The following is a 21,673-nucleotide window of genomic DNA, read 5'->3' as shown; positions in this document are numbered from 1 at the left end:
CCAATTTATTTGAAAGCAATTTTTTTCTTCAAAGTATCCCTTTAATAAAGTCTGACTTGTTTAGTATCAGAAGTAAATATCACCCCTATTGACCTTATTTTTTTTTCATTTATACTTTAGAATTAAGGTTTTTTGTTTGTTTGTTTTATATTTGTAATGGTTTTAAAATTGGTTATTTTAATACCAGATTTCAAGCAAACACTCCGATACATCTTCCAGTGGACTTGGTTCTCCAGAGAAAGATTTAAATGCTTCAAAGGATGATAACACTTTACATGCTGGCACTGATGTAAGTTATAATGTTGCTAGCTCAACAAAGTACTCAAACACTGAAGTGCAAGAATGTTGTTCAAAAAAATATAGCAATTATATTTATCTTTTATATTGCCTATTTGCGGCAGGGAGCTTCTATCAAACATACCCAAACAGGCCCTATTCCATTATAGCCGATGGTCACAAAGATATATAGGGGGGAATTATTATTGTGTGTATCTGCACCAGGCACAGACAGCCAGAGGTTGCAGAATTGTTGCACAAACTGGTTTTGTGCAGAGGTTTGTGACTCTTTGCAGTCTTCACCTGGTGTGAAGAATGATAAATTTAACTCCCCCCTGCTGCCCCTCTCCTCCCTTTTTCAGCTATAATGGCATGGGGATAGAGCACTTTCATTCCCTCTGCAAGTAAGTTTTTTCCTTCTAACAATTGTCATTTTTACCCCCTTTGTGTCAGGCTATTTCTGCTCCTCCTCCTGTAGTCAAAGCCAAAAGAGGAAGAAAAAGAAAGGTAACAAAAAAATCCCTAAGTATGACTATATGTTAGAATTTGTTAGCAAAAAAACTGTAGCTATACAAGTAGAAACCTCCCCTAATTTCAGCTTGCCTGCTGAATTTTATTTATTTATTTATTTTTTCCCCGTCTGGGGCAATAAGCTGTCAGATGTGTTGCAGAGTTTCATGGAGAACACTTTCCCACTTGGCAGAATAGTGTGTGTGTATGTGTGTGTGACGTCAGGATGAGTAGATGTCATCTGCCAGTTATAGAGGCTTCTTTGACACTTCAGCTCTGACCATGATCTAGGGCTGACTGATTCCCTTTAAAGTGGTTTTCACATCTCAATTAATATAGTTAAACCTGTAGAGCTTGTCACGTTAAAGGGAATCTGTCAGCTCTAATTAGCTTAACAAATTGCTGTTAGGTCAAGGAGAGACTCAATGCATTTCATATATCTAAACTGTGCTTCCAGGATGTAGAAACATGCTCTGGTACAAAGAGGCTTTCCCAAGCTGTATGCAGGAATGCTTCCTCTCTCCCCCTTCCACGCTTGTTTGACACCTGGAAGCTAAGTCCTAAGCAGGTTCAGGTATAAGAAGGAGGCAAGGAGGTGTTACAGCTTGCTGGACTTCAGTAACTCTTGAAAAGCCTCTTTGACACTTTGTTCTATAGAATAAAAGCAACTTTATCTGTTCTGGAAGCACAGACGTATGTATGAAAAGTACCAGGTTATCTCATAACTGCTATCTAACAGTGTTAGCACTTTGGAAAGTGAATTGTAGCTGACAGATTCGCATTAAATATATATAAAATAGTATAATAGTAGACAAGCTATAAACTATGGCAGGGAATGAGTACGTGTATGAGGTGAAGGAGGCAGGTTTGCTAAATTATGTATTTGAAGAAATATTTAACTTGACAAGTCCTACAGGTTTAATTACGTTAGTTGAGATGGGAATAACACTTTAAAGGGGTTATCCAGCGAAAAAAAATTTCTTCAAATCAACTGATATCAGAAAGTTTTATATAGATTTGTAATTTACTTCTATTAAAAAATTGCAAGTCTTCCCATACTTATTAGCTGCTGTATGTCATGCAGGAAATGTTTTATTTTCAGTCTGACACAGTGCTCTCTGCTGACATCTCTGGCTGAGACAGGAACTCTGTCTCAGTTTTCTATGAATCCCCATAGAAAACCTCTCCTGATCTGGACAGTTCCTGTCTCATTGCATCAAGGCTTCACTTCCTGGATAAAATGGTGATGTCACGACCCGACTCCCAGAGCTGTGCGAGCTGTGGCTGCTGGAGAGGATGATGGCAGAGGGACACAGAGCACTGGAGGGACACTGAGCATCCCTCTGCTATCATCCTCTCCAGCAGCCACAGCCCGCACAGCTCTGGGAGTCGGATTGTGACATCACCATGTTATCCAGGAAGTGAAGCCTTGATGCAGTAGTAAGTGCAGTGAAAAAAGCACTTTATATGCATTTCCTGTAATAAGTGTATATTGGTGATTTGAATAACTTTTGGGGGGCAATACAATACTTTTATAAAAATTTTCGCCGGACTTCTCCTTTAACGTTTATATTTCACTAGAAAATGTACCCAGCGCTGCCCGGGTATAAAGTGTCAGTGTAAAAATTAGATTTGTTCTAAGGTGCCCAGGAGGCCAAGCTAAAGGTATTGTTTCATCAGTTAATCAGTGGAATTAGTGTATACCTGTAGTGCATAGTTGGAGGGGTTCTGTATACCCACAATATATAGTTTTTAGGGGTCTTGCATATCTGTAGTGCATAGTTTGGGGGGCTGTATACCTATAGTGTATAGTTGGGGGGGGTCCTGTATACCTGTAGTGTGTATACAGGACCTCCACCAACTCTATACTACAGTTATACAGGACCCTCAAACTATGCACTACAGGTATACAGGACCCCTGAACTATATACTACAGGTAGACAAGACCTCCACCAACTATACATTACAGGTATACAGCACCAACTATATACTACAGGTATACAGGACCCCAAACTATACACTACAGGTATACAGGACCTCAAAACTATACACTACAGGTATACAGGAACTCCACCAACTATATACTACAGGTATATAGGACCCAAAACTATACACTACAGGTATACAGGACCTCAAAACTAGTTTGGGGTCCTATATACCTGTAGTATATAGTTGGTGGAGTTCCTGTATACCTGTAGTGTATAGTTTTGGGGTCCTGTATACCTGTAGTGTATAATTTTGGGGTCCTGTATACCTGTAGTGTATAGTTTGGGGTCCTGTATACCTGTAGTGTATAGTTTGGGGTCCTGTATACCTGTAGTGTATAGTTTGGGGTCCTGTATACCTGTAGTATATAGTTGTAGTATATAGTTGGTGGAGGTCCTGTATACCTGAAGTATATAGTTGGTGGAGGTCCCGTGCACCTGTAGTGTATAGTTTTGGGTCCTGTATACCTGTAGTGTCCTGTATATCTGTAGGGTCGTATTTACCATTAGGCACCCATGGTCTGGTGCGTAGGGTAGCACCTTGCAGAGGGGCAGTACCCTCCCGTTCAGACTTGCCAGAAAATCTGGTGTCTCTTCAGTCACAGTGTGTCGGTATTGGTCATGTCTGGTATGGCGGTGTTATCCAGTCACAGTATTGCGGTATTGGTCAGGTCTGGTATGGCAGTGGTATCCAGTCACAGTATGGTAGTATTGGTCAGGTGTGGTATGGCAGTGTTATCCAGTCACAGTATGGCAGTATTGGTCAAGTCTTGTATCGCAGTGTTATCCAGTCACAGTATGGCGGTATTGGTCAGGTCTGGTATAGCCGTTTTTTCCAGTCATAGTATGGTGGTATTGGTCAGGTGTGTTATGACAGTGTTATCCAGTCACAGTATGGCGGTATTGGACAGGTCTGGTATAGCAGTTTTTTCCAGTCACAGTAAGGTGGTATTGGTCAGGTGTGTTATGACAGTGTTACCCAGTCACAGTATGGTAGTATTGGTCAGGTCTGGTATGGCAGTGTTATCCAGTCACAGTATGGTGGTATTGGTCAGTTCTGGTATGGCAGTGTTATCCAGCACAGTATGGCGGCATTGGTCAGGTCTGGTGTGGCAGTGTTACCCAGTCACAGTTTGGTATACCTGTAGTGCCCTGTATATACATGTACTGTATAGATGGAGTAGGGGGCCCTGTATACATGTACTGTGGATGTTGTGAGGCAGCTTCCCTAGCAACCATTGCTCCCTGTGAAAATGAAAGCAGTAATCCTATTGGTTGCTAAGGCTCCAACTGCCGTGTCTGCTGCAGCTAATTATATCACCTGTGTTTGCAGTGAGGAGATTTTCCCATTCATCTCTATGGGGCGCCTCTCTTTCCCCTCCCCCTCCCCTCCTGTATATCTGGCGGGGACGGGACCTTCGCAATAACCTTCCCGGGCACCCAATGTATCTGTGTGCCAAATTTGGGGTCAAACGGTTCAGGCGTTTGGAAGTCTATTTGGGAGAGACAGACTTTCATTTTTATGATCTAGATTACTAGAGAATACCAGACCATGTTTTTTAAGACTTTAAAGTGTCAACTTTTGTCTGAGTGTTTAGACCTGTACTGATCGGGAGAAGACAGCTCTAAGCAAGATCCTTAGGCTTGTTCTCCTAATCGTTGCGGGTCTGGACACTCAGACCCGTACCGATCAGAACTTTTGACATATCTCTATGACATCAAAAGTGACACTTGAAGCACTGTACCCATGTGTCCAGAGTGTGTTGAGCGTCTGCAATCTTGTTCTAAAGTCTACATATGAGTATTCTATTTATTCCACCAGTTTTATTTTACAGTCTCACTACCAAATCATATGTTTTAGAATGTATTTAAATTACTTATGACTTACCAAAGCTAATTCATTTTAGGTGGATATCATGGCAGAGGCAGAACGCATTGCAGCTGCTACTCCGCAGACTCCACCTAAACCTAGTCCAAAGCGCGGTAGACCACCTAAGTCGGGTATGACCAATTCTGTTGTGAAGAATGTTGAGTTGTTGATACCGATACTCATTTGCAGGTTTTTTGATGATTTGCTTATCTGTAGAAATTCCCCACTATATTTGGACACTGTGAGCCCGATTTATTAATGTGTTTACATGAAACGATAATTGGCCCGATCGTACGATTAACGATGTCGGAGTAACGTTTTGTTTTTTTTTCATAACGATCAGCGTTTAGACGGTACGATATATCGTATGGAAAATTCGTTTTGCGGTCGCTTAAGCCTATCTCACACATTGGTTAAATCGGCGAACGACTGGTCACACGGAACAATCTGCGAATTTTTTTGCGAACGATCAACGACAATTTAAGAACATGTTCAAAGATCAAAATGAACGACTTCTCGCTCGTCGTTTGAGCGTTTGCTGCGTTTACAAGTACGATTATGTTCGAATTCGATAGTTATCGCGCAAATTCGCACGATAATCGTTACGTGTAAACGCAACATTATAAACTATGATAAATTAGACACATCTTCACAGCTGGGTCTTCACCAGAATCTATTTGCAGAAAATTTTAGGGGGAATTTACTAACATCGCCCAAATAACTGCCACATGCTGGAAATAAGAGGCGCATGCAAATGTGCAACTGCTCTGGAGCAAACTTAGTCTCACTGTCATTTCGTTTTTTTGTAGTTTTTTTTGCAGAAATCAATAGTACAGGCAATTTTAAGAAACTGTTATTGGGTTTATTAGGCAAATATGCCATTATCTGCATTCAAAAAGACTTTCCCTAGGTCCGCCCCCTCCTCTCTCTCATCCACTGCTCATTATCAGGAAATCTCGACTGTTTTACACAGTTGGGCCCTGTCAGTTCTATGAAGAGGGGAGGGAGGGGGGAGATTAGTTGGCAGCAGAGAACAAAAGATTACACAGCAGGGAGCTCTGTGAAGCTAGTATTCAAAGGTCAATGCTGAGTCAGAGGAGATGTAGCTGTAAATTAACACTTTCTCCTGTTTTGGTGCCTCATCTACCTCAACCCCTCCCCTCTCCATAGACAATCATGAAGACGGGGGAGAGCATTTAACTGCTTCTTCATTATAAAAATGCATTTTTCAGCAAATAAGCCCAATTGCAAAGTTTCTTAAAATTGCCTGTACTATTTATTTCTGCCAAAAAATTTAAACGACAGTGACACTTTAAATTTCTGCCATAATTTTACGCCTGCTAGCCTGCACACCACCTCTCCTCCTTGCCACTCCCCTGCCCGCCTTTTAGGCATGCAAAACATATGCCAGGAAAAAGGCAGATATTTTTGCCTCAGCCAATTTTTCTTTTTAGTTTTTTTTCCTTTTATGTCCCTGCATTATAGAACTTGTTTGCTTTTGCCTTAACGTTGTTATATGAGGGCTTGTCTTTTGTGCCACAAGTTAACCCATTGGCGACCCATGAAGTAACTGTACAGCATGAAGCGGCTGTACCTCATCTGTACCGTGCTTCTCCTGGCGGCAACCAGCAGCTGTTGACCTTGGCAATGAGCCGATCACCTCTTATGCCATTTTATCACCTCTTGCCATTTATATGCTGTTACAAACCCATCTGTGGTAGTCTAGTGGCAGGATTTCAATTGCAAGGGGGTGATTCCTTCTTCTTGCTGGACAGGGCCTCTACGACATGACGCTGATCCCAGCTCGGGGCTCCAGCAGCTCTTAGTAATGGTGCAGAGATCAGTGAAGTACATATGTACTGCATTGATCTCTATAGACAGTCAGATCATTGCACATAGAATGCAAATTACTACAAATTACTGTGGTAAAAAGGTTTTTTTTATTAAAATATAAATTAAGAAGAACAATCCCATAATTTAAAATCACCCCTTTTCCTATTCCTTTAAAATAAAAAATAAACATATTTGCTATCGCCGTGTGGGGGATCGCCCGAACTGTTAAATATCACATTCCACATCTTGCACGGTAAGCACAAAAACCTGCCAAAGTGCTAAGTTGCTGATTTTTGGTCACCTGCTTTAACCCCTTAACGACAAAGTACGTATAGGTACGCCCTATTGCCGGTAAGGGCGTTTAGAGCGGGGCCGCGCGGCGACCCCGCTCTGAACCGTGACGGTCCCGGGTGCCGCGTGTAGCCCGGGACCGTAGGTATTAGCGGGCACGGTCAGATCGCCGTGCCCGCTAATACAGTTATCAGATGCAGCTGTCAAACATGACTGCTGCATCCGATTACCGGATCCAGCATCTCCCTGGTGTCTAGTGGCGGAGATCGCTCCTCCGGGATGTTATCCCGGAGAAGCGATCTCCGTTTCTGAAGCCGGCCGGGGACCGCTCCAAGATGGCGCCATCCCCGGCTCGGCACTCGTTTGTTTCCGGCTGCAGCAGCCGAAAGCAAACGAGTGCCGATCTCATGGATCTCTGCAGCATATCTATGCTGCAGAGATCTCAATGAGAGATCAAAGTGTATATACTAGAAGTCCCCCAGGGGGGCTTCTAGTATATGTGTAAAAAAATAAGAAAAGTGTTGTTGTCAATAAAAAGCCACCTCCCCTAATAAAAGTCAGAATCACCCCCCTTTTTCCAGGTTATAAATAAAAGTAAATAAATAAATAAATAAACAAACATGTTTGCTATCGCCGCGTGCGTAATCACCCGAACTATTAATTAATCACATTCCTGATCTCGTACGGTAAACGGCGTAAGCGCAAAAAAATCCCAAAGTGCAAAATTGCGCATTTTTGGTCGCATCAAATCCAGAAAAATTGTAATAAAAAGCGATCAAAAAGTCGTATGTGCGCAATCAAGGTACCGATAGAAAGAACACATCATGGCGCAAATAATGACACCTGACACAGCCCCATAGACCAAAGGATAAAAGCACTATAAGCCTGGGAATGGAGCGGTTTTAAGTGACGTATATTTGTTGACAATGGTTTGAATTTTTTACAGGCCATCCGATACAATATAAGTTATACATGTTACATATCATTTTAATCTTAACGACTTGAGGAACATGCATAACAAGTCAGTTTTACCCCAGGGCGAATGGCGTAAAAACACATTTCCCCCAAATAAACAAAATGCGTTTTTTTTTCAATTTCACCACACTTTGAATTTTTTTCTGGTTTCGCAAAAATTCAGCCTGTCATTGCAAAGTACAATTAGTGACGCAAAAAATAAGGGCTCATGTGGGTTTCTAGGTGGAAAAATGCAACTGCTATGGCCTTTTATGCACAAGGAGGAAAAAACGAAAATTGAAATTGGCTCTGTCCTTAAGGGGTTAAAGCTATTCTAGAAATAGAAGTCCAGTCTCCTGAGGGTAACTTTTTGGTCTTGTGCCGCTTGAACAGGACAGACCAAACACAGGAAATCCCAGTCATCTGCGCACTTTTTTTTTTAATTTTTTTTTTAGAGAAAACGACGGATCACAGAGCAGTGCAAATGGCACATCCTCACTGCTTATGATCGGCAATGGGAAACTGGCAGTAAAAAAACTTGCTGTCAGTTCCCCTTTAACCCTTTTAAAGACCAGGTCATTCTTCGTTTTTGCACTTTAGTTTTTTCCTCCTTGTGCTTAAAAGACCATAGCACTTCACCTACAGAAAAATTATATGTGCGGGGAAGTTGGGAACAAAAAAAATGATTTTTTTTTTTTTAATTGAGAGTACCTTGATTTGCATATATGCAAATTTTTAAATCACTTATTACAATTTTTCTGAATTTGATGCCACCAAAAATGTGCAGTTTTGCACTTCAGGACTTTTTTACACTTACGCTGTTTACTGTGCATGATCAGGAATGTGATAATTTAATAGTTTGTGCAATTATGCACATTAGTTTTTGTTTTTTTTTTTTCTTTCATTTTACATTAAGTAAAAGTCAACCTGGGGGATTTGATACAACTACAGTGATTCCTCATAGATACAAGTGTAGTATACTTTATACAGCACTGATCGATTAGATCACTGCTGTATTACTCTGGGCTGCTACAGTCCAGCTCTATGGATTGTCGAGCAGGATTCAGCATCGTTCAGACTTCCAGCTCCCCTCGCTGGAAGCAGGGGAGCCTGGAGCATCACACAGCCACGGGCCGAGCAGGTGATGTATGGTCGGGGCCTGGGCTGCGATCGGTCGTGCAGGGGGCGGGATAGGCGGCGGCGCGCCGATTGGGCGGTGCAGCTTGAAAATCCGCTGCGGATCCTGTAGGTGTGAACGCACCCTTTACAAGGTATTTAAATGCGGCTGTCATGTCTGACAGCTGCATTTAATTGTCTTAATTAGCGGGCACAGCAATCGGACCATGCCCGCTAACTGCTGCGGTCCTTGTCTACTGATAGCAACCAGGAACGCAGCGGTTCAGAGCGGGGTTGCGGTGCGGTATCTGTCAAAGTCTTAAGAAATATTTACAAAATCATTGTAATGGATGTTTTTGTCTGTTTTGTAAACTGAATTTTAGCATCTACGGAAGTTGTACAGAAGAAACCTAGGGGAAGACCAAGAATTATAAGGCCACCTCCTTCACCTCCACCAGCACCTGAAGTGTAAGGATTTACATATTGTTTTACTAACAAAGATTACGATTTTTTTTTTCCCCCTTTGCATATGTCTTTTTATTTTTTTGGGGGGGGGGCACAGGCCTCTTGTGTATAGGTTGCTTAAAAAACACTTGGTGAAGGTTAGAGTCCTTTTAAGCTGGCCATGTATGGTCACAAATTAGCATTTAACATTAACATTTGACATTCCATCAGACCTATCAATGCCGAGATCCGCTGTTCTCTAGAGATACAGCCAGGGAGAGAGGCAGTGCACTCCACTCCTCAACCAGAGATCTGACTTGTTCACGTCATAGGGAATAATGAAGAGAGTGAGTCTTATTTGTTTGACAGCTCTATAACATCCTAGAAAGTATAAGAACCTTTACCAAATAATGCCGATCTAGAGTAAACTTAATGTAAATGTGAATAATTTCATGTGTTGCAAGCCTATCTTTGTTACAAGCAGAGTTTCACAAAAAGGGTTAATGTATCGACTTACCCGAGTGATTCTGAGATTTTTCATGACATCATGTACTCCAGATTGGTCCTTGTATACTGTGGATATGGCATAACTTGTCAAGATAAGGAAAGCTTCTTTTAATGTCCCTTCTGTTTTTACACCTGTTCTGCATCTGTTGTGAAAACAGATCTTTATGATTATCTTTCTGAATAGTCAAAGTGAAGATGATCAGAATAAAAAGAAGACATTAGATAATAAACTTCCAAAGCAACAGCAAGTAAGAAAAGATGAAGGCGGCGCTGGAGAAGACGAAGAAAAACAAAGACGAGAAGCCAACAAAAAGGAAACTGAAATACAAAAAAAAGCTGCAGACAAAGTTCATTCAGATTCTGAAGATGATCGGGACGAAGAAAAGGTGTGTGTTTTATTGTGTGGGTGTATGGATGGCCTCTTTTTATTACCAATAGTTCTGCAGCTGCCTGGTAATATGGAGAGAAATTATATGGATGTGTATGCACATGACATAAGTAACAATGAAGTTTGGCAGTACACGAGCTTGCAATTCATATCCTAGAAATTTAAGGGTGACACATACTCTATGGGCAACCTGGCTAGTTGCATCACTATTTCATGTAAAGTACGAAGCGAAGTATATGTTTGTGGATATTCAAAAATAGTGTAACAAAATGGTTCTGTGAAAATGCCCATAAAGCAGGGTGGGTGCACAGCCCTAGATGCTCAACTCAGAGCTCCTCAGTATTCCAAGAAAATGAATGAACAGGCAGCACACACACAGAATAAACAAGGATCTTCTTTATTAACCCATCAGTGTGCAATGTTTCAATCCCACAATGGGATATTTTTATTTATTTTTAGGGTAAAGTTTTATTACATTTTTACAAGTTGTATGGTTAACAAAACTAGCAGGCACATTGTCTCTGACTATGCAAGGTCTGGAGAATATTAGACAAACCAGGCTGCACTTATTTAAGTATGTTGGCTGCAGTTAAGGTGATACTGTTATAGCGGACTCTGAATAACAGAGAACTGCACAGGAGAAGCAGCGCAAAGAGTGCTTTAGACAGACAAAAATTATGATAGTTTTACAATACATTGTCCAGACCTCTGTGCCTGATGAATCTACAACAGGGGTGTCAACGACTCAATAGGTGAAAATTGTTTGGCAAGATCTTTTTTTTCATAACCTAATATACGGCGGGGTAGTGTTAAGAAACAGGATACTCATATTTTTATAAATCAAGGGTTCTAACCTACTACTACTATTTGCAGCATTTGTGAATGTCTAAAATGCTGGAGGGGGGCTATGATGGGAAGGTATCTTCAGTTTTATAAATATGGTATGGAGATCCAATGGGCATCCACAGTCACCCAAACGGTCAGATACTGCAAGGGACATAGTTTAAAGTGTCTTAGGGATACTGTCTTTAACAGTTTTAGGGGAATAGTTCAGGATGTCTCTGGAAGTCATTGGGGACGAACAATAGAATCTCTTTCAAAGCTTGTTCTTATATCTTTGTAAATTAGTAGCCTCTGCAGCCCATTTATAGCTAGGAAAGTCTTTATATATGTGTCACATTACTGCCCTTTGTACACACAGGGACATGTAATACACAGATATGCTCAGGCTGGGACTGTAGGTACTGCAGAATCGAAGAGGTTAAACTTTTGGGATCCGCCTGTAGTGACAGCTGCATCTAATATTTTTGGGAAAGGATTCTCCGTAAACCCGCTGGTGCCTTTTAACATGATCCTAAAGTTATAATGGTTTACACTGTCAGCCAGATGACTAACAAAGGTGCCCAAATCTGCCAAAATTAGGTGTGCCAGAGAACACTGACTCTCAAAACTTCTTGGAATGGTAAGGTTACATTCATGCCATACTAGAACTACTGCAGACCAGTTTTTAGTGTGGGGGGGGGGGGGGGGGGAGGTCAAAATCGCACAGTGTTTTATTACATAAGCAGAAAAATCTTCAGCAGCAGATTTTGAGTTATTGCAGAAAATTTCCAGAGCAATTCCATTGGATTATTTTGCAGTCAGATAATCACAACCACAAGTTCCCAGCGGGAAAAAATAAGAGTGCTTTTTATAATGAGTAATTGTGTCTTTCAAACAGAAGGGCAAAGTTGGGAAATCTTTACAACCTGCTCAAAAAAGAAGTCTAAAGCCCATACATGAGAAGGAAGTTGTTGAGAAGAAAAGGAAACCAGAAGATACAGTGGAGGTGGAAAGGTGAACAACTCCAGATTTAATGTTATCCCTTAGTTACTGTAACAGATGAAAAGAAGCAGAGTGTATATAATACAGTAGTACCTCTGTTCTCGAACTTAATTGTTTCAGGAGGGCAGTTTGAGAACAGAGCTGTGTCTTCACATAAGAGATAATATAAATGTAATCGATTATTACATTAAAAAGTTCCCAGTTTAAATAGTACAGTACTATAATGTATAGTACATTTTAAACAATAAATGTTCAACAAAACAAGTACAGTAGTGCACCAACTCTGCACCAATTTTTTGCTGTATTGTGCACCCCAACCCCAGCACTGTAAAGGATGAGACATGGTGGTGCACTAACTGTACTACTCCTGTACTGTAAATGCAGTCCAGCAATGTTAAAACAGTACTGTAAATGAAGCCTCACCTGTGCTAAACTCACCACATGCAACCAATGGTACATGCTCATAAAAACATTCTGATACTGAGCAAAATTCGAATTACGAACGTTACTTTCAGGTAAAAAAATTTTTATTTGAATACTGAACAGTTCAATACAGAATCGTTTGAACACTGAGTTATTACTGTCTTCAAGACTGGGTGCCAAAAAAATTTTGAGTTCTGGAGCAAACTTACCTTGAAATTGCTGTTTTGAGAACTGAAATGTTCTCAAAAGAGTTCTGAGCAGTTTGAGAACCGAGGTACCACTGTACTCTTATAAACTGTTTTACAACTGTTGATCTGTTAGACTTGTATCTGTTATCTGTTCAATGTAAGTATTACTGCTGTATGAGGATGAACACAAACTATTCTCTCCAGCTCTCTAAAATTCAATTCTTTATTTTGCAATTAAAAGGTCGATGCGGTGTGAATGCACATGCTGCCATCATGTTTAGCACTGTGGGCAACGGCAAATGATTGACTGCCTCTCACCTGTGGAGTCTCAGATGACCCAGCAGAACAGAGCCATGATTAAGGGCGAGTAAGCCCGAAGTGCGTCTGCTTTTTGATTGCAAAATAGAGAATTGAATTTTAGAGAGCTAGAGAGAATCGTTTGTGTTCATCCTCATATTTGGTTACCCTTGGGTCCAGAGATAACACTCACATGCTCCTAGCGTGGCATACAGACAGAAAAAACACTATTTGTCATACCAAAGGGATCAAGTGCTGACCACCCACTGCCTCTTGGTTACTGCTGTATAAAGTAAATAACTCGTGTTTGTCACTTTTTTTTTTTTTTTTTTTAAACCTATAGCAAAGAGGAGACTAAAAAGCCTGAAGTAAAAAAGTTTGACAAGAAAAAAGGTTTGATTTTCTCTTCTTTTTTTTTTTCTTTTTAAAGGAAATCTGTCAGCACCTGGGCCCTACTCGATGTGCTGACATTGTATTGCATTGTAGTTGGCAGTCCCCTAATGAGCATGTTCTCTTTTGGTAATTTGTCCATGTAGTGGATTATGCACAATCTGGGGTCTCCTACTGTATTCAAGACTCAATGAGGAGTTGTGCCTCACTCTAGCATACCTCACTCCTCCCTCCCTCCTCCTCCCTCTTCTTCATGAATAATCCAATGCTGCCCAGCCTCCTGGTCACTCACACTGTCAGTCAGTATCTCCCACCAGAGGACTGATCTGCCATCCGGTATAGTCGAATCTCCTTGTCTATGTTGGAGCTGTGGTCTAAGGGAATATTACATGTTTAGAAACCTGCAACAGTTTTTCCCCCCTTTTGGTTTGATTCCCCTTATAAAAATGTTATATATAGATATTTATTTTTTAATTTTTCTCTTTATTGTATCATTTTTAAAAGGGGAAATAATTCCCAAGCAGGTTTAAATTGTAATTGTATAATAAAAAAATTATACAAAGAAGAAAAATTTCTATCATGTTATTCGAACCTAAGAAAAACCCTGTTGCTGGTCTCTAAACAGGTGATTTTACCCCTAGACCACAGCTCCAACACAAGCTAGGAGATTCTTATTGCAGATCACTCCTCTTTTGGCAGATACTGACTGACTGATGGCGTGAGTGAGCAGGAGGCAGGGCAGCATTGATTATTCATGAAGAAGTAGTGAGGTGTGCTAGAGTGAGGCACAAACTCTGAGCTACAACTCCTCTTTGTCCGTGGAGTGGCTTATGCAAAATCTCTGGTCTTCTGTAATGAGTCAAATTACCAAAAGGTAACATGCTTGCAATGGGACTGCCAACTAAGGGCTCTATTCCATCGGACGATTATCGTTCAGATTATCGTTAAATCGTTCGAGTCTAAACGATAATCGTTCGGTTGAAATGCAGTTAACGATTAACGACCGAACAAGAAATCGTTGATCGCTTTATAAGACCTGGACCTACTTTTATCGTTGCTCGTTCGCAAATCGTTCGCATTGAATAAGACATTGGTCGTTCGCAATAGACACGAACGCAATAGCAAATAAATAGCGAAGAAAAAACTATCGCAATTACGATCATAAGTAACGATTATCGTTCCATGGAAATGAGTAAACGTTTTCAGGTCTTTCGCAGTAGCGGTCGTTTGCATAATCGTTAACGATTAACGATCTCAAACGATAATCATCCGGTGGAATAGGGCCCTTAAGCACACTGTCACTCGTAGGGCCTGGGTGCTGACAGATTCTATTTTTTTTTCCTCCAGCAGTGTGGTCTAGTGATTTTTGTTATGTTTTACACACATTTCAGAAGTCTCCATAGATTCCAGACTTCTAAGGATACATGCTGAAATAAAGAACTCTTTAAAAATTGACCACCAGGTATGTTGTGCAGACTTGTCAGCTTGCTTATTTTTGTAATAATTTAGTTTGTTTTTTTTATCTGTAATACTGTTTTTAGACAATGTTAAGATTTTTTTTTAAAAGGATTATGACAGTCACTATGATTATGGATCACAAAGTTTGACACATTTATCAATTTGTGTGCAACAAGAACTGGATTTATTTACCCATGGAACAACACAGTTTTCATTTTAACAAATATAAAAGCTGAGCTGTGGTTAGTCTGCTGTGTCCTTATGAGAGACACAGTACATCCTTTCAAGTGTGGTTTAAATTTGTAGAGATGAGCGAGCCTCGAGCATTTGATTAGCGGTGGCTGCTGAAGTTGGATAAAGCCCTAAGGCTATGTGGAAATCATGGATATAGTCATTGGCTGTATCCATGTTTTTCAGACAACCTTAGAGCTTTGCGAAGGGAAAAGTCCAGCACCAGTGCAGCGGGTAAAAAACGTCCTTCTTTATTTATGCAAACTTCACATACAGGAAATAGACATGCGGTAGGTTAACCTACCGCATGTCTATTTCCTGTATGTGAAGTTTGCATAAATAAAGAAGGACGTTTTTTACCCGCTGCACTGGTGCTGGACTTTTCCCTTCGCATGTGTTGCCCTGGCTCCGGGCTTTGCCGTGCACCGTGAGTGGAAGTAGCAGGTGAGCTGACCCCATATCAGCATTTGTCTAACCTTAGAGCTTTATCTAACTTCAGCAGCCACCACTAATCAAATGCCAAAGTTCGGGTTCGGATCGACTCGCATGCTCGAGGTTCGCTCATCTCTAGTTATTTGAGATGAACTTAAGTACCACTTATTTTGGTATTTGCATTAGTGTTTTGTATCCAGAATTACTTTTGCTATTTTTTTTTTTCTTTCATTAGGAAGTACACAGATGTATTAATGCCTTGGATGAGTTGGCCTCTCTCCAGGTCACAATGCAGCATGCTCAGAAGCATACAGATCTGATTACAACACTAAAAAAAGTAAGCCCCACCTTCCTACCAATGGATTTACATTTGTGCTTTTTTTTTTTTTTTTTTTTTTTTTTTTTAATATTTATATATTGCATACTGCTTTTCTACTGTTAGGTATAATCTCAATTTAATTTGTTTTTATAGAATTTTTACATACTTTTACAGCCTGGTCCTTAATGCCTAAATTGATTTTCATGAAATAAAATAATGATTACTTATACTGAAAAGGCTGTTTGATTTGTGTTTTTGCAGATTCGACGGTTTAAAGCCAGCCAGGTCGTGATGGAAAAAGCCACAATGCTTTACAATAAGTTCAAAAACATGTTCCTTGTTGGTGAAGGAGACTCTGTAATAACCCAAGTTCTTAATAAGTCTTTAGCAGAGCAGCGACAACAGGAGGATGCCAATAAAGGCAAGGAGCCTGGGAAGAGGGGACCTCATAAAAAAGTGGAAAAAGAACAATCCTCTGGTAATCTTTTTAAATTCTTTACCCTAAAACAACATATGTGATTTGCTCCTTGATATTTCAATGTGTTTCTGCAAAGACACGTGCACAGCATGCAGTTATTGTGTGTGCTTGATGTCTTTACATCCTTGTTATTCAATGCAAGAAATCTAGCTTTGTAAAATGTTAGCAATTCAATCACAAATCTGTGGATGACCCAGGTGTCGTTTTCCTTGTGGGAACAAACAGAATACAGGCGGATGTCCGTTAAGAATAATTCTAGTGAACTAGGTTCATAGTTGAAAGAAAGTACCTCCAAGGTTGTATTCTTTTTAATACTGCTTGTGCCATGCGCATCACAGGAAAGACTGCAGACGCTTAAGGGGTTAAAGGGGTTATCCAGCTGTACAAAAACATGGCCACTTTTACCAGAGACAGCACCACTTTTGTCCCCAGTCCAGGTGTGATAAGAATAGTAGATAACAAGATTGAACCCACAATTTTAATAAACCACATTTCTGATATTTAACGTGTTACATTAGATGGCAACCTAAAATGTACACTAATGCCAGAAGTCTAGCTAGCACTGGAGGAACACATTGAGGTAGTTGATGTCACTGAGATGTAACTGGACTCCTCACATAACTGGGCTGTAAATATTCCAGGTTTTAGATTGTTTCGAAGGGACAGGGTGAGCAGGAAGGGAGGAGGAGAATGTCTTTATGTTAGAAATTATATGGAAGTGATTGTAAAAGAATTAATAGTGGGCGATTGTTCTATCCACAATGATTTCACATCCTCACAATGAGATAATTTGCTGTAAACTATAGACCTCCCAACATTACTGAGGTGATTGATGGTCAGCTGCACACACTAATAGAGCGGGCTGCCCGAGAGGGGACAGTAGTGATGATGGGAAACTTTAACTATCCAGATATAGATTAGGGCCACGGTTCAGCTAAAACCACAAAGCGGTACTGCAATTTTTTTTCCTATGGGTAACAAACTCCAATTTAAAATAAAATTAAAATCAAATCCTGTATGGCTTGCAACTGAAGGTTTAAAATGGTTTAAAAACTGAATGGTTTAAAAAACATTAACCAAATACAAATCGAAGGGGTCAGCTGTAGCTGAAACAAGGTTATAAAAGCAGCTGAAACTCAAAATGAATGGCAGGTATCCAAAATTCTTCAAATATAAATGCAACAAAAACCAAGGTCAGAGAATGTAGAACTTAAATAATGGTGATGGAAGTTACGATAATTACTGGGGATCAAGAGAAAGCTGAGTAAGGGTGGTATTACACGGGCCGATGGGGGCCTGATAATACCAGTAAACGAGTGCTGATCTGCTAGATCGGCGCTTGTTTACTGGGCCTATTACACGGCCCGATAATCACTTAACATGTCCTTGTAGCCCTTGCTTAAACTATTTACTTTACCTATCCATGCTCCAGGGCTGCTCCTGCGGTCCGGTTCTCCCCGGGTCCCGCGTGCTCTAGCTTCAGAGAGGCCTGTCAGCTGACAGGCCGCTCAGCCAATCACAGTCCGGGACTGCCGCGACCTGTGATTGGCTGAGCGGCCTGTCAGCTGACAGGCCTCTCTTAAGCTAGAGCACGCGGGACCCGTGGAGAACCGGACCGCAGGAGCAGCCCTGGAGCGTGGATAGGTAATGTATATCGTCAGTCACCGGCCGCTCACCGCTATCACACGTAGCGGTGCGCAGTCGACGCCAGACAAATATAGGTTCTAACCTATATCAACGATCAGCTGATGATCTTTGTCATCGGCTGATCGTTGTATTTATTACACTGACCGATTATCGTTAGTGTAATAGTACCCTTACTGAATGGGTTCTTCAGCTCTATATACAAAAGAAGAGGAGGGAGCTGAGGTGGGCGGCTCAGTGCTGGTAACACGTTTAAAGGGGTTATCCAGCGCTACAAAAACATGGCCACTTTCCCCCTACTGTTGTCTCCAGTTTGGGTGGGGTTTTGAAACTCTATTCCATTGAAGTAAATGGGGCTTAATTGCAAACCGCACCTGAACTGGAGACAACAGTAGGGGGAAAAGTGTCCATGTTTTTTGTAGCGCTGGATAACCCCTTTAATGTTCTGAACTGGCTTAATGTAGATATGGTCCAAGACTTAAGTAAACTGAATGTAAGCAAAGCTCCAGGGCCTGATAAATTGCACCCAAGAGTTCTTAAGGAACTCGGTTCCGTAATTTCTGTACCCTTGTATGAAACTTTCAGTGATTCTTTTGTAACTGGTATTGTGCTGACAAACAAGGAAGAAACGGCACGTCCAGAAGATGGGAGTTGAATATTTAATGACTCACCAGTGCGCGACGTTTCGGCTGTAAAAGCCTTTCTCAAGCAGTGAGAAAGGCTTATACAGCCGAAATGTTGCACACTGGTGAGTCATTAAATATTCAACTCCATCTTCTGGACGTGCTGTTTTTCTCCTCCCTCAGCTCAAAGAATTAACATGTCAATTCTTTGAGAGGAGAGTGTTTGGATCGAAGGCGCACACGCCCTCACATTCAGACACTGAGCATGGCAGGTTATTTATGCCATTTTTGCTCAGTGTGAACTGGCCCTAAGGGCCATACCCTGAATGCACTGCAAAAGAGTGCTGATCTCACTAATTAACACTCATTTGCTTCCGTAGACTGCCCCATATTGGAGAGCAGATTAGTTTGGCTCTCATCCTGGTTGGGGGACACACCTTCCAAGCACTCTGTAACAGCTCTAGCTTTTGCCAAGTCCTGCCTCTTGGGGGCCCATTTGGACAAGATTATATCCAAGCCACAATCCTCAGCGTTCCTCCCAGCAGGGCTTAAGAAAACACTTGTGCTATGCTCCCTCTTGTCACCATTGCCCTCAGCCCTTCAAACAAGGCATAAACCACCACTTCAGCCATATAGGCAGCCTCATACTTGTCAGTCCAGTTGGAGAGACACTTTTCTAGGAATTTTAGTTTTTCCACTACATATACCCAAAACTATATGGCTACAGTATTGAATTTTACACCATTTGCCCCATAATAAATAAATATAAAATTTAGTTTTAACTACCCCATTACTCTGTGCCTCCTATTTACAAGTAGGAACCAGGTGTTCCTGCATCAGGGGTTGATCATTGTTATATCACCAGAATACTTGTGAAGGACTAGCCAGATATGCCTCCGCGAAGGACCCAGCCAAGGGGTGGCTCCTGTAGGGAAACCACCATATTAAGTGGCCCTATAAGTAGGGGAGCCACCTCTTGGCTGGGTCCTTCCCGGAGCGATATCTGGCTAGGATTTCACTAGCAGACGGCAATCTTATCTTTGGCTGGTCTCCCAGTGATCTGTTTCTCTAAAAGTTATTTAAGATGGCTATCGTTGTAATTGTACTGACTTGAGGAACATAGATAACATATCAGTTTTACCATAGGCCAAACTGTGTACACGGAACCCCCTGCAATTGGGAACGGGAGAAAAGGCAGTATTTTCCATTTCCTGACGCAAATAATTTTTTACTGGTTTTGCATCATATTTTAGGGAAAAATTTAAATCTGTCATTGCACAGTATAACTAGTGTCGCAAGATATACTGTAAGGGCTCACGTGGGTCTGTAGGTGAAAAAATGCAAGCAATATGGCCTAAGCGTTAGAAGGAAAAAAACAAAAGTGCAAAAATGAGAAGTGGCTGAGGAGTGAACGGGTTAATACAGGAAGATGGCCCATGTCTTAGAAAACAGCATATTTTTAGCAAGATGTGGAAATGCTGTGGTAGCACACAGTGTAAGAGAAGTGTAGAAAGGAGAAAGTACTTGGCTAATAAATGTTCAAAATGTTGTTTTATTCTCCAGATACAAAAGCTGTAAATGGCGGCCGGGAAACACATGAACAAGTGCAACAGAATGGAGACAGTAGTGAGGAAAATGATAAGGAGGACAAAAGTACTAAACGGTAAGAAGCTATTTGTAGTATCACAACACCATTTTCTGATGCAAAGCACTTATAATGAACTGGCAGTTAACAGTAGCCCAGCTCCATACATACTGTAAGTCTTTGCATGGGACTGCACCCAATCACTTCCTTACATACAGAGTCTGCTTCTGCTGAAACACCACCAGATCTTGAATGTGCTTTTTTATGCATACTCAGACATGGCAGATTTGATGTAGCTTTGTCTTTTTAAATTTCAGTGCTGAAATTGGGCCATTGTCCAAGTAGCTAACTTCTTACAATGGATTTTAACTGTTTCTTGGAAGAAAGGATATGGAGATATGCAAATATATTTGCAAATGGGAAATCTTTCCTTTTGGAGAGATTGATTGGTTTTGCATAAAATCTCTAGTCCATGTTTTAAGACTCCTAGATTGAGACTTGACGGGACATCTCTTTGCTCAAGAGGTGTGAGAGCTATTTTGCATATCCTTTATTCTCGGATTTCCCAATGGAACAGCAATGGTCTCCATAGGTCTTTATGACAAATTCTCCTTAATGAGAGTTAGTACCCCTAACACACAACAGTTTCTTGAAAAAAACTCTTGGACTTTACAGAGGTCCTGTGGCCTCTTCTGACCTTGTCTTCCCCAGAAAAAAACTATTCTGGAGTCCATAATTTTTCTTACTAAAAATGTTTGAATAATGAACTAGGGATGCACGATGCACCGAAATATCGATACTACTATCGATATTTCGGGCCAAAAAACGATTCGGTACCAGGATTTCCTGGTATCGATACTTTATATTAAGCTGCCTAATAACGCAGCTTAATATAAAGTATAGAGCAGTGACATGGCCGGCGGCTAGCTAAGCGCCGGCCATGTTCTCTGTGTGCTGCCCTCTGCCCCCTGGCGTCACTTCCTCCTCCTCCGCCCGCCCCTTCCTCCGCTCACTGCAGTGAGAAGTTATAGCCGGCACACAGCGATCGCATGTGCCGGCTATATAACTGTGCAGATGCCGCTGTCACAACTGACAGCGGCCTCTGACCCATCCTGAGCCTCTCCAGAAGCAGTGGGGGTCGGCTACTATGTGTAACAGACCCCCGCTGCTAATGACCCGCAGCCCGTCACACCGCAGCCTCCTGTCCCCCCTGTCATGCAGCCGTCCATCTGCAGAGCTGTTCCTATGCATATTCATGTGTGCACACTCTCGGTGGCTGCGCTTCCTGACCGGCCTGAGTGTGCACACATGAATATGCACGGAGGAACGGAGACCTGACAGCTGGGAGCTTCCCGGAGTTGAGGGGAGGGGGGATTTGTAAAGGGAGCTAATTTAAGGTGGAACAGACCGCCTGAATCTTGGCCAGCAGCAAAGGTTAATCTTCCTGCTGGCCGAGGTTCAGGCTGTCTGTTCCACCTTAAACTCCCTTTACAAATCCCCCCTCCCCTCTGCTTTGACAAGCCTCATGCTTTGAGTGGTACCGCAGTGAGTGAGAGCAGGGGATGTGTGCAGACATTGCAAACATCCCTGCCCTCTGGTGTGCCCCC

General features: G+C 41.5%; 1 protein-coding gene across 1 annotated transcript in view; it reads left to right on the top strand.

Annotated features, from left to right (window-relative positions):
• The window catches only part of PSIP1 (PC4 and SRSF1 interacting protein 1), a 40,900-nt gene that overhangs the window by 13,728 nt on the left and 5,499 nt on the right, over window positions 1–21,673 (top strand). Inside the window, exons 6-16 of the mRNA XM_069961981.1 lie at window positions 188–289; window positions 730–783; window positions 4,679–4,772; window positions 9,219–9,303; window positions 9,971–10,172; window positions 11,895–12,010; window positions 13,250–13,299; window positions 14,688–14,758; window positions 15,653–15,754; window positions 15,998–16,214; window positions 20,045–20,144. Coding sequence (XP_069818082.1) covers window positions 188–289; window positions 730–783; window positions 4,679–4,772; window positions 9,219–9,303; window positions 9,971–10,172; window positions 11,895–12,010; window positions 13,250–13,299; window positions 14,688–14,758; window positions 15,653–15,754; window positions 15,998–16,214; window positions 20,045–20,144 — 1,193 coding nt within the window. The remainder of the gene's footprint in view (window positions 1–187; window positions 290–729; window positions 784–4,678; window positions 4,773–9,218; window positions 9,304–9,970; window positions 10,173–11,894; window positions 12,011–13,249; window positions 13,300–14,687; window positions 14,759–15,652; window positions 15,755–15,997; window positions 16,215–20,044; window positions 20,145–21,673) is intronic.

Source organism: Dendropsophus ebraccatus, chromosome 3 (genome assembly GCF_027789765.1).
Source record: "Dendropsophus ebraccatus isolate aDenEbr1 chromosome 3, aDenEbr1.pat, whole genome shotgun sequence".
In the NCBI taxonomy this organism is placed as follows: domain Eukaryota; kingdom Metazoa; phylum Chordata; class Amphibia; order Anura; family Hylidae; genus Dendropsophus; species Dendropsophus ebraccatus.
Note: the sequence above shows the minus strand (reverse complement) of the source record. Positions and strands in the feature narration are given on the sequence as shown.